The 13574-nt window shown below is 40.2% G+C and overlaps 1 protein-coding gene across 1 annotated transcript; it reads left to right on the top strand.

The window, feature by feature from the left end:
* The first annotated feature begins 1262 nt into the window (after window positions 1-1262).
* LOC121641009 (neurexophilin-1-like) lies at window positions 1263-12662 on the top strand. The gene is made up of 2 exons (XM_041986849.1): window positions 1263-1560; window positions 9541-12662. Exons 1-2 carry the CDS (start codon window positions 1324-1326, stop codon window positions 10330-10332), a joined length of 1029 nt encoding a protein of 342 aa, XP_041842783.1. The 5' UTR covers window positions 1263-1323; the 3' UTR covers window positions 10333-12662.
* Window positions 12663-13574: the final 912 nt, after the last annotated feature.

Genomic DNA, 13574 nt, shown 5'->3' with positions numbered 1-13574 from the left:
AGATGATCTGACCCTTCTTAAATAGACTAACATCTTTTCCATGAACACGGAATGAGTCTTTCCACATGGTTGTTTAAGAAATGAGGAGCTACTCATTGCATCAGGGGTTAAATAACTTGTTGCCGCTGAAAGTGCAGAGCTTGATGTTGAGCATGTCTACTAATTACGCTCTGGTTTGAGTCAGGTGTGTTTGCAGTGGGAAGCTTCTAAAACCTGCAGGACACCGGCCCTCAAGGGCCAGGATTGAGGATTCCTGATCTAATATGTCTGAAATTTACCAGGCTGTATTTAATAGTTTTTGTCATTTTCTTGATGTGTTTTTCAAAGATTTGAATCTAAAGTGATCTCAAGGTATTTAAGTTCAGTGATGATTTCAGTAGATTATTTTTAAATGAAAAACGAAAGCTTTGTACAAACTCTAAAACCAGAATTTCAATTAGTTTCACATCAATTTCTGTTGGAAAATGAAGGAAGAGCATTACCAGCAACGTACAGATGAACACCTGGGCATAACAGCTGTCTGTTTATTACTTTACGAAAAGACTCATGACTGAACAAGTGAGAAAAATGTAATTTGACATTTTTAATATTGAGATTTTGCACACTTATTGAAAAAAAATGTATTTATGGGAATACTATCTGTGGATGTGGAGGAGTCTGTCTGAAAAGAGTTTCATTTTAAAGAGAAAATCTGCAAACTGGTAGAGAGGGAGTTTAAAAGATGAGAGCATTTCCTGGATGTGAAGCCAAAGATGTTATCAGGTTTCTTTACTGGATCTAATCATAAGTCAGGATATCACAACCTCTGTTGCTTCTATCAGTCAGTTCAAGAGCAAACTAAATAGAATTAAATTACTCTCTCCTTAATGCATGAAGATGCTTTCCTGCACAAATGAGCAGATTTTTTGTTTAAAAAGAGTTTGCATTGTGCACATTTATTAGTTTTCATTTTGTGTGACTATTTAGAGGAATCTGGATAAGATTTTTTTACTAAATAGATGACCGAGGATTCAGACATTTTTTAGTCTCTTTAGATTTCCTGATGTTTACAAGAGAAAAGAAGCTGTTCAGAGAGGAGACGCCACTGCAGTGGACTGCCACTAGATGTCAGCCCTTGATGATGTTAACATAAAAGTTGCTTCTCAAAAATCGATAATGTGAACCTCCCTCTCTGCTCCCACTTTCTCCATTCAGTCTATTTCTCTCTCTACCCTCCCCGGCTCCCTCCCTCTCTGTATAAAGCATCCCTCCACTCTTACACTCAGACGTACAAACACCTCTGTTCTCACCCAGTTTTTTCAGCAGACACCTGAACCTTCCTGAATGAGCCTGAAGATTCAACTCACCTCCGGACCGCCTCCTTCTCTCCTCATATCTTCTCAAGTTTGGTTGCTGATAACGGCTCAGTCAGTCAGCAGGAGTTTCTTTCTTTCCTTTTTTTATTTTTGGGCTGCAATGAACAGATCAAGGACGGTTGACATGAAGGGAGACGCTCCACAAAGAGGCATGAAGACCACATGTCTGTGGGTCGCCACTGCGCTGCTGTCAGTCATCCCTCTGGTGAGTTAAATGTCATTTTGATTTGACCTTTTTGTATTTACACATCATTTTATGTGTGAAGATTCCTATGAGTGATGTTTGCAGCAAGAACACAAAGCAATGCTCATCGATAAGTTCCACGTAAAACAAGCAGAAACGTGTCATTTCAACATCATGTCTGATAGTGGTAAAATTGTTTAATTCGTTTTATCGCACATTTTTCTTTGTTATGTTATAGTAAAAATAATATTTTTAAGCTTATTTCTTAATATTTACCTGAAGTAATCTTTCCAAATCCAAACCTGCATCTTTAGCAAATCCACCGGCTGGATATTCCTCCCTCAGCATCATCCATCCAATCCTTTCCATTTCTCCAATTTACAGATGTGCTTCAGCAAAAGTACATCTGACAGGACGGAGGAGAACAGCCTGAGCCCATTATGACAAATACAGCGCAATGCTCGCAAACTCAATGCCTTGACAGTTTGTGACAGCCCAATTCCTTTAATCCCTGAAGAGACAGTAACCCCTCACCCGCTGATAAATCTGTCAACAAAGCAATCAAAGCAGAGCAGGAGCCACTCCCCTCCGCCACAAAAAAAATTCCATAAACTTAATCCCCACAAACTTGACTGGCCTTAAAAAGCTCCTGTGGTGTTATCTGTGTTTAATTTGCATAGTGATGGAAAGAAGTCAATTACTATTAATTATTCTCTACAACTTAATACCCATTATCGAATTGAATTCACCGTCTTGAAAACCATAAACTCAATTTCACAGCTGACTAAGCGCACTAATCATTTCACCCCCCTTCCACTCCTTCCTTTCCTTAGTTTTTTTTTTTTTAACTTTATGGAGCCCGTCCTGCATTGAAGAAAAACAACAATTCTTCGATTCCAAGAGCAACAATGACCATCATGTGTTCCCCTATTTGTCATAATACACTGTGAAGACAAACATTCATCATTAAGTGTCTTATATGTGTGCTACAAAGGCATCATGGACGTGGGAGCAGATCTCACAGCATCACTTGACGGGAGTGTTTTTTTTCCCAGACTGAGCTGCCAAATTGCTTCGCTATGCTTTAATGGGATGATCATAATTGTTTCGTACTTGGTGCATCCTAAGCTTTTGCCTGCAGCTCCTTTAACAGATTGACAGGCCCATGGGAACCTCACAAACTTATTTTGGCCGCCTTTGAACCAAGTCGTGTGTGAAATAATATGATTATGCATTTTTCCTCTGGGTAAGTTGGAAAACTGGTGGCTAGGTTTTTCCCCCCTCTTCTTCTTCCTCCTCCTTCTTCTTTCCTCCAAACTGCCCCCCCTCTCCCTCCCTCCTGCCTTTTATATCCCGCAGCCTGTCCGGGTACAGTATTTATCCTCCTCAGAAGTCATGGTAGTAATTGTGCCCTGGCCTCTAAAAGCAGCGCGGCGGTGATACGTCTCCGTTCCATCCACAGCTGCCTGTGATGTCTTGACACACTTTGTGATTTGTCATCATCTCTGACCCCCCCTCAGGTAACACTTTCATATCACTTGGAAAGTATAGGCCTAAACTCTTGGTAGGAGTCAAATGCCCTCAGCTGATCCATTAGCTGGACGACAGGGGACCTGACAAGGCGAGACAAGCTAAATTCACTGTAAATGACTATGACGACAACCGTATCCCAAGTGCCCAGTTTTAAAATCCTCTGGAAGACGCCTCTTTAACTACCCCCATGTCTCATGGAGCTTCATGGAAGACAACATTTCATAAAGCTATAAACAGTGTCTAGCTGGAGTCTGCAGATGGGAGTATTTGTGATTAAGAGCATCTAGAAGTCATGAATTAGATTAAAATAAGCTTTAACTGAGGTGGAGCCAGAGGCCAGAGTGGTTGAGAAGTCACAGGTTTGATCCCACAACAACCACAACATCCTTAAGCCACACTTTTAAGCTTCTCTGGTTGAGAGCATCACTTAAATTTAGAAAAAAAACTATTAAAGGAAGCAGCTGTGTTCATTTTCTGAATCTTGAAGCCAAATGCTGAACATACAGCCCCCCCCAATCAAGGCTGCAAAGTGGGAGCCCAAATCTCCCATCAGCCTGGTTGCTCTCCATTCTGATAGCTGGGACTGTGGCGCCCAGAAATTCTCCCCACACACACATACACACACACAGCAGCAGCATTCAGGTAAATGAAAACTGACATACACTTTCATTCTCCAGCACAAGGTTTTGTGCAGAAGCCCACCGCAGAGTCATCTGGCTCCTCGCCGTGCTTCTATTAAAGGTGGAATTTGTTGGCTGTTCGGGGGTCCGGCCCATAGAATATCCTCCGAGCTCCCAAGGGAAGCCGAAAGGAGAGGGAGGGGGGTTGTTTATCTTCCTGTTTCATAGAGCGGATGCCTGTGCCTTATCACAGCCTCGCCAAGAGTAGATAGCATTTAAGTTTGTCCAACAGCCCGGCTGTACGCCGCATCTGGCAATCTGAGAGTTGTTGCCTAAAGGACTCGTGCACGGCGATGCTGTTTGCTCTTATCTTGTTGAGGGATTCTGCCTCGTAAGCTGAACCTGGGAATAATATTAACAGGCATTTAAATGAGGTTTTTGGGGAGGGTGCATAACCAACTGCAGGTGGAAAACTTGGCAAATGAAAAGAAATAAAAACCTGGCAGACGTGTTCACATATCTTAGAATTGTAATTCTGTTTAATAGACTGTATTTTTCACAAATTCATTTTCTGTCGTGCTGCACTTGAACACCAGCGTGATAAGACTTTGTTTACAGTATGTTGTTGCATTTTATTTAATATATGTATGTAGATAAAGGAAAGCAATTGTTAGCCTGTAGCGGTGGAGAAAAGCAGGAAAAGTCGAGCAAAATGTTGCTTCTGTCTGAATTATGGGATACAGACGGAAAATAATGTCATTTAAATGGAAACAAACCAAGTTATCTGTTATAATGTAGATTTTTAGATTGATTATTATTGGTTTCTGTCTGTTTCTGTGCAGACAACTGAAATGAGGATAATCAGACTAAAACAAAAATTTCAAGCAAAATAACAGGAGATATTCTGCATTTGGTCGTCCAGCAGCAGGCCGGTGTATGTGAGATAAATAAACCTGTGTGTGTGCGTGTTTGTTCTCGGTAATGAGCCATGTCAGCCAGTGCGACAGTCCGACTTACTGATGTGTTTTTTAATAGTTTGTGGACAACAATGAAGCTCTGTGGCGCAGAGGAACAAGATAAATGAGACGATGCTTGTTAGTGGGATCATCTCACTGCTGCATCTGGTGTTTTAATAAGATGCTGACAGGAGGAAATACACAGAACATCACCAGACTTATCCTGTAAGAAACAGCTAATAGATATTCACAGTGTGCAGGAAGGAACAGGTAACAGTTACCTGATTAAAACATCTAAACAACACGAGTCTTAGAGTCTTACACTTTTTTTCTCCTTAGTTTCCTTTCAGAATCATTCATGTGAATATGATGCATCTGTTCTGTCCCACTGCTAGTTTTTGTACCTCTTCTAAAAGCCAAAACCTACATTTTTAGAGGTTCTGCATAATTTATTTCTCATAAAAATATTATTTCCTATGATTAATGTGTCCTGCTTGAAAAATTACAGATTGTATTGTACAGTGATGTTTTTGTATACTTCTATATTTCCGCCCATATATTTAGTTTTTTATTCCAAATATTGTCAGAATCAGAGAGTATCAGGCATGTCAGCCAGCCCTCCCCGTTAATATGTCAGAAAAGTGGATGGCAATACTGTAAAAATGGCACCAGTTAAAAGAAGTTTGGCTCTTTTTTTGGTATTAACGATTAATTGATTATCAACATGTTGCAAATTAATTAACAACTGACAGATCAATCAGTTTACATCTGATGAAAAACTGAATTAATTTTAAAAGTGAATCAAAATCCATTTGAAAAATTATTAAAGGCTTGTTGGTTTAGAGTGGGAGCACATCTGTCATAGCATTAGTTTCCAATATGAGGTTGGTGACTCCTCCAGCGTGCTACAGCATACATCTGACGGAGGATTTAATAGCAGCATTTACTGTAATTTAGTAAATTATTTGATACTTGAACTTTTTCTGGTCTCTTAAAGAATTTCAAGTGAAGTAGTCTGAGATATTAACAATAATAAATTAGTATTTTCTCACTATAAGTCAAACCAAAAAGTTTGGGAACCCCTGCTGACAGGAAGCAATTAAAAAAGGCAATCAAGTGCAAGATTAATTCCACCTTTAGCCATGGATGGTGTTGTTTGTCTTCGCCTCATATTCAATAAAGCACTCTATTGACAAACCAATATCTGTTAAGCCCAGAGTCATCAAAGTGTGACTGTTGACCTTTACGTGCCATGTTTGTTGTTCCTTCCCTTCAGCTTCTTGCTTCTCTCTCCGCAGTATCCCTTTCAGGAACATTCAAGTCTCCAGCACACACTCCCTTTGTGCCTGGCTTGTGTGTGTTTTTTGTTTTTGTTGCAGCCAAGCAGAAGTAAATCTTGGCCCTGTGAGTGTTGGTGCAGTCAGTCGGGGTGTTCCGGATGTAAACGTTGCTTTAGTCAGGACTGCCTCTGATCTGCCTAATCTCCCCGGGCTGGATTACAGGTTGGGCTCTAATCCGTGAAGTGGGGGTCTCTGTCAATGTGCCTGCGAGTGCTCTAATCCAGAAACTGTCAGGTGCTTTAGATGAAAGCTAATTGCATGTCACAGTTTGGGAACCAAACATAACGCTTGTGACAAAAGAGCACAGCTTTCACAACAGGGAATTAGGTCTGACGATGACTGGGCACACACTTCATGTGTGCTGTAAAATTTGATCATCTTGGAGGAGAACGGTGATTAAATCCTTTCCAGAAACTGGATTCAAGTGACATTGCATCTTAAAAAGTTATCTAGAGAATGAAGTTGCAGGAAATCATGGCTTTTTTTTTAAACATATCCATATAAGGTGAATGCAGTTGAATTTATTGCTTCATAAAGTGATAAATATCCTTCCAGGATTTGTATTGTTTATGTATCTACAAAAACACTACTCACACCATTAGGCTGACAGGCATTTAAACCAGCTCAAAGCTGTTTCCTAATATCCCTTGATCTGGTTCCGGGACTCCACTGAGACTGAAACCCAGTTACAGAGAAGCATGAGTAATTACTGCACTTCCAAAATGATTTTTCATTTGATGATTAGAGACTACCGCCTTTTAACAACTCAGAATAGAAACAGTCATGAGAAACAGATGAGCTCCACAATTTGGATTACCAGACAAAGAGCATTTGAAGATAATTTATTCATTTAGGAATCAGTAAAATAAATTAAACTGGCACAGGATCAGTTTTTCCTTTAGATTATTTGACCTTACAATGATGTGTTTTATGTTTCGTCAGCAACTATCAAGCAAACTACTTTATATTATACAAAAAAACCACTTATTTTAATCAATATTACACTATTTAAACCCTAAAAATATCTGTAAACCCAAGAGAGAAGACTCAACTTTAATGTCATAATCAGCTTTAAAGCTCCCTGGCTGACACTCTATAACATACCATTTCCCTGAACTTTTACATCCTAAGGCGCTTTATGTTTGACCATAATAGTGCCAATAAATCCTGAACAGGACGTCTCCTTCATCCTCACACTCGCTTTTGTCTTTTTATGATACATCCTCCGCAAGACAGCATGACAGCCTTTTGTTTCCAGCAGTGAAAGACAAACGGAGACGTTCATTAATATCGTTTAACTGCTCCACTGCGAGCGGAAGCTGCTGAAATTCATACTCCTCTTCATCTTGTCATTGCAAACATTTTGCTCTCAGGGTTTTGCAGATTACCTTTTATCCTTAATAAAAAAAAAATTAAATAAAAAAAGGAAGAAAAAAAGGAAAACCAACCGGTTGCGCACGTCTGGCCATGTCCAATCCCTCTGTGGATGCACAACGCTTTGATTTGACGACTCATATCAAGAATGTTCAGGTGATTCAAGCAGGCAGAGATCACAGTGCCACAAACGGTTTGTTCTCATCAGTTCATTCGTCACTGAGGCCTCTTCAAAACAACTGGAGGCCATCTTTTTGAGCTGCTCCACTCTGTAGTGCACAAAATGAAGACGTGCTTCAGAGAACCAGAACTCCTGCAACAGTTACCTTAGCGAGAGCATCACACAAACTCTGACCTACAGCACTACAATGTCATTCAGTGAACTTTCTGAAAGAGAGGAGACCTTATTTTCACAGCATCGATCGCAAGGTGAAAGTACGATATGTAAACTCTTCGACCAGATAGATCTGCTGTCACGTTGCTCGACCGAGGTTTGGGCATCAATGTCACGGGCCTCGGTGGGGAGCGCGGGAAATCTTCCCTCTCTCATCGGTGGGATTGTTAGAGGAGAGACCGAATGAGCCATCAATCATCCATTCAGGGCACATTCGGCAGGTAATAGTCTGATGGTGGATCACGTCTGCAGCCAAGACGCTCGTCATTCATCTCCACCTGTGTGTCAGAAATACCCTTAATCTTGATTAGGACGTTTCACACATTGTGAGACGTAGTTACAGAGTTAAAACCATTTGTTTTAGGTGTTGACATGAAGGTGGAGGGATGACTACATATGATGGAAATGTATTGCTTAAAACCCCAGAACAAACAACACAAAACATGGAAGGTTGATGCTGGACTCTTTTTTCTCTGTACAACATCCTCCTTAGGTGAAGGTTTGGGGATAAAGTTAGAGCTCGATGTTTTCCACCATCTGATGTCCACAGATGTTGGTATCTGTCGGGCTAAATGAGGACGATTCTCAGTCCTGGACTCAAACTGAGCATCAGCAATAGAAGAAATTTGCAGGGTTTGAAAATGTACGTAAATCCTTGGAAGACTGCTGTGCTCCTTTAGTGGATTAACCCTCTGAGCCCGAGGCGGTTTCTGGGGGTTTTCTTTTTGCACCCGTTACAGTTTTTCACTAACTGGAGCACTCGTTGCAATATGAAGTCCTAAAGAAGCAGCAGCTTCTTTGTTGCACCGAGTATTTTTTTTTTTTTTTTTTAGCAGCATCTCACTCGAGCAACACTAAAAAAACATAAGAAATAAAGGGAGTCTATATGAAAATCTTGAGTTTAGAAAATATTTTATTTGTTCCTTTTTGTGAAAGATTAATTAATTTATTTATTTAATATATGACATGCTTTAAAACTGAAGTTATGTGGTTCGGACTCCTAATCTCATTACAATTCTTATTTTTTTGTTTTGATAGCTTCTTTATCAATTTTCCACATATCAAATATAAAACAGTATAAAGTGTTTTTCGTATTTGCAACATGATTTTGACGACACGTGGATATATTATCTGCAAGGATCTTTTATCTGGTGTTAAACCAACATGAAAGGTTTAAATCACAAAGCTCAAAATAATCCATGAATGTTTTCTGACTTGCGTCCTCTTACAAATAACAGGTGAAAAATAAATCTGGTTGCGTTTCTTTACAAGAGTAAATTAAACATTGCAATTTTAATTAAAATTGTCAGTGAGATTAGATGAGGTTTAATTGGGGACTTCAGGAGGCTTTCGTTGTCATTGTTAAAATAATTGCCCTGGGGTTAATAATATCTAAATGTATTATTTGCTGCTCTTGATAGAAAAAATTCACATTTCCAGCAAATATTACAACAGTTTTTCCTGTAAAAATGATTGCTGCTGCAGTCCGATTTAAATGAACATGTGACTTTAGTACATTTTATCACATGCATTTCATCCTCACACTCCAGCCTCCCTTTTCCTGCAGTGTGTAGATTACTAGTAACATGGCAGATGACGAGGAGGCCGACCTGCTGCAACTTTGGATTTAGATTTCTAATTATAATGCTATTCTTTTGTAATGAAAATGGATATAAACATTGCATTGCTTTTCTCCTGAAAGACTGTGTTGAATGTGACACGCTGGACTTCTAAACTATTTCCCAGCTGCAAACTTTAACGTGTTTATTCTGTGTTTTCTTCAGGCTGCTGGTGCTGATTCACTGAGACCAGGAGCTTCAGATCTGAGACAAAGCTCAAAATCTAAGGTGAAGACCTACTGGACTGAAAGCAGCAAAGCTGTGTCCATCAGCCGTCTGCTCTCCCAAACCCTCTATGGCAAGGAGAACTTCACCTCACTGGATCTGAGCTACGACGAGGCAGACCCCTACTCCAAACAGGAGCAGTGGAAATGGCTTTACAACTCTTCAACCCCTCGAGACCCTCGATCGCGGACAAAAAGAAGGCCCATTGTCAAGACCGGGAAGTTTAAGAAGATGTTTGGTTGGGGCGATTTCCACTCCAACATTAAGACGGTGAAGCTCAACCTCCTCATCACTGGGAAAATCGTGGATCACGGCAACGGCACCTTCAGCGTCTACTTCCGGCACAACTCCACCGGTCAGGGCAACGTTTCTGTGGGGTTGGTTCCTCCGACAAAAGCTGTGGAGTTCCAGGTCCACCAGCAGCACCACCAGTTCCACCATCAGCAGCAGCAGCAGCAGACAGCCCTGGAGACCAAGGACACCAAGTTGTTCAACTGCAGGGTGGAGTACGAGAAGGTGGAGAAGGGCACCAGGAACTCACTGTGTGCCCACGACCCCTCACAGAGCTGCCCGCAGGAGCAGACCCAGAGCCACGTGTCCTGGCTGTGCTCCAAACCCTTCAAAGTCATCTGCATCTTCATCACCTTCTACAGCACTGACTACAAGCTGGTGCAGAAGGTTTGCCCGGACTACAACTACCACAGCGACACCCCCTACCTTCCCACCGGGTGATCGCGTGAGCAGACGAGGAGGAAGAAAAAGACACGGGGCTGTCGGGTCATGAGCTGAGTCAGATTATCCGAATGAAACTGGAGTCAAGACATTTCTGACTTGAGATATCGACAGCCATTATTACAACTTACATATCCTTGTCACAAGACCAATGTTGCTCCAATGAGCAGACCTAGCCCGAGGTCATTATGAGAGCATTTAGGGAAGCATTTGTAGGCAATACTCATATTATATCCATAGCTGCTTACATCAAAAGGAAATTCTCAAGCCAACTGCGAAAATATGCTGATTGTATTTATGTAAATATCATGGATTCCACACAAAGACCAGAAAAACAATTTTATTAATGTTTTCTCCAGCTAATTTACTTGTTTACGTTGATGGTGTGCTTCCGTTTCAATCATGCTTTCTGTCTTCTTCAATCAGTCTCTGGTAATCTCTGCAAACACGTAAATGTCAATGCAAAATAAGAAGAATCTGTCAGTATGCATTAGAGGGCATAATGGAAAAAGCAAACATGTTCTGAGTGGTGTTGTTTTCTGCAGTGTGATTGTTAGAGTGACTTTACCTCTCTCTGATAGTGTTGTTGGAGTCTCATCCATGTTCATGCATGAACTGAATGTGGTAAACAACTAAATAACGTCCATTTATATTTTGATGTTGCTGCAGCTGTCACAAGTAATCTTCATCAAGCTGCAACTGTTACAGGAGACAAAGAGAAATCAGAACTTCTATTTTAATTTCTGTGTTGTGTGTTGGCAGCTCGGAGGGCGTGGACCGTGCACGGTGAATGACACCAACGGAGAGCTCCCTTCAGATCAAACTCAATGTCGTAATAAATAAATAAAAGTTGCAGAAGACACGAAAGATGACAGAGCTGCAGAGGATCATTTGCTTTTCTGCGCTTTAAAAATAATCAAACATAACTGTGCTCTAAATCTGATCTTTCTACTCAGATGATTTTACATTTTTAGATATTTAAATACTTCTTTTATTCCTCTGACTTACAAGCCCAGCTCCTGCAACATGACGAGCAGCTGGCAGAGAGACGTATCAGAAGCACCGCAGTGGCCCTACGGAAACCAAAAATAACTACCCGGGATAATCATTCATTGGCAGAAAAAAGAAAACCAACAAGGTCAAAAGGGTTTGGATAAAAACAAATATCAGAACTGATGAAACAGGAAAACGTGGAAGTTATCAAGACGACGATTTCCAGAAGTTCATTTAACAAAAGCTGAAACAGATCAGACTGTGTTAAAATGTGAAAGGTGGTAAATGTGATTTCCTGCTCCAGAGGAGACAGAAGACACATTAAATAGCAGCTGCTAATCACATATCCCCACCTATCAAACATTTGCACCTCTGGTTATCAAAAAAGGAAAAAGGCAGATTTTGCATGAGACCAACTTTGCTGCTAATGATACTGGATGTTCCAATTGGCCATTAAACCTTCATTACATAGATTGGGAGCCAGTGGCTCCATGTGAAGCGTTTAGAGAAAATGAAAATGAAGAAAGTGGGAGCTCTGCAGAGTCAACACAACAGAATAGAGAATGAATAAAAGTGCCAATAGACACCCTGTAAAATGAAAAGTGCAAATGTGCACCTGAGGGCACAATCACTGCTGTCTATTTAAATTCAGTGCTCTTTCACAGTGCACGCCGTGGTATGCACATCGCTGTTAATGGCAGCCTGGACGGCATCCAGTAAGCCAGCACGGGCTGAATGTTCCTGATGGGGCGGCCCAAAGAACTGGTCCGCCTGTGGGATGAGTGAGCATAAAGAGGAATTTATGATGTGGAGCAACAAGGCTGGCAGAAATCGCTGAAAGCACCTGACTCGTAAATTGAGAGCGTGTTTCTGTCAGTGAGAAGAAGGAATGACTAATGTCTCAGATCGCTGTTTGGGCCAGTTCTTTCATCTCAATAAAGTGACTTTGATATCTCGCCACCCCTTCCCAAATGTGCCAGGGACGGTTTAAGCTTCAAAGATTTAAAGCAGCACTTTGCTGAGACAATGCAGCCTCATTATGCACATAATCTTACAAGTGTAAACAGTCTGGCACATGAGGGTGTGAAAGTTAATAAGAGACTGCTGCCTGACTGATGTTGTCTGAGGCTAAATGTGACATATTTTCTGTATTCTTTAAAACCACAGTGTTATAATAACAATGATGGATTTGAAAAAAATTATGAGTATCTAATTGCTTCGCTAAATGAATCGTTATGTTTTGATTTTTTCAAAATGAACCATTTGTGCAGCAGGTTCTTCTACAAGAAGGAACAACCATATTTATGCCATAAAATTCATGTAGAAAAACAGAGAGAGAGAAAAAAAAAAGAGTACCATGTAGGGGTCCACAAAGACAAAGGTTTAGGAATCAGTAGCCAGATCTTATCAGTCCTGAACTACGTTGACCCTGAAAAAGTTATTGTGGTCATGACACATTTACATGCATCAAAAGTTCGAATGTAATTAATCATTTTGACAAGCAAAGGATAATTCTACTTTTAGGAAAAAGCTGTAGAAGAAGAAACTGTGATTTCTGAGGTAAACGTGTGTGTGTGTGTCTTGTCTTACCAATTAAATTTTTTTTAAATAATTTTCAATAATTTTAAGATTTTCAAAGCAATGTATATGTATCACATATTGATTAGTCCTTTTTCGGTCCTGCTTTGTCTTCCACTGAATGTACATTTTTCTAAAAAAAAAAAAAAAACTTAGTAAAACAGGCCAGACGTAAAGTGCTGGCTTACATTACATTGACATTCAGCTGACGTAACAGACATTCATTTAAAGATTTTTTCTACTTGAATTTTAAAATATTTGTTTTCATGCACACCGATTGAACAGTAAGTTAATCCACTCGTCTCAATCTGAATTGAATGAGGGCGATCGGATGTAATGTTAGGTTTACCTGGAGCACTTTTTAGTCTAGTCGGGCTTTAGTCTGAATACTAATGCCCATTTAAACCTGGCTACTGACTCTAAATGCTGTTTTTGTGCAAAATTTAAAGAGTAAACATTTGAGAAATTTTGGATTATACTTATTATAGAAAAGAGAAGTATGTTGCTGTGCATGAATCATCCTCATGTAAGAATGTAAAACATACTGAAGCGAAGCTATTTCAAGACATTAAATGCAGAAAACAAGATTAAATAATAGTGAGGCAGTTTCAAATGTACCAATACTGATGCACTTTGTTGCTCGATTGAGGTGGATGATATGAGATCTCCAA

Source organism: Melanotaenia boesemani, chromosome 6 (genome assembly GCF_017639745.1).
Source record: "Melanotaenia boesemani isolate fMelBoe1 chromosome 6, fMelBoe1.pri, whole genome shotgun sequence".
NCBI lineage: Eukaryota > Metazoa > Chordata > Actinopteri > Atheriniformes > Melanotaeniidae > Melanotaenia > Melanotaenia boesemani.
Note: the sequence above shows the minus strand (reverse complement) of the source record. Positions and strands in the feature narration are given on the sequence as shown.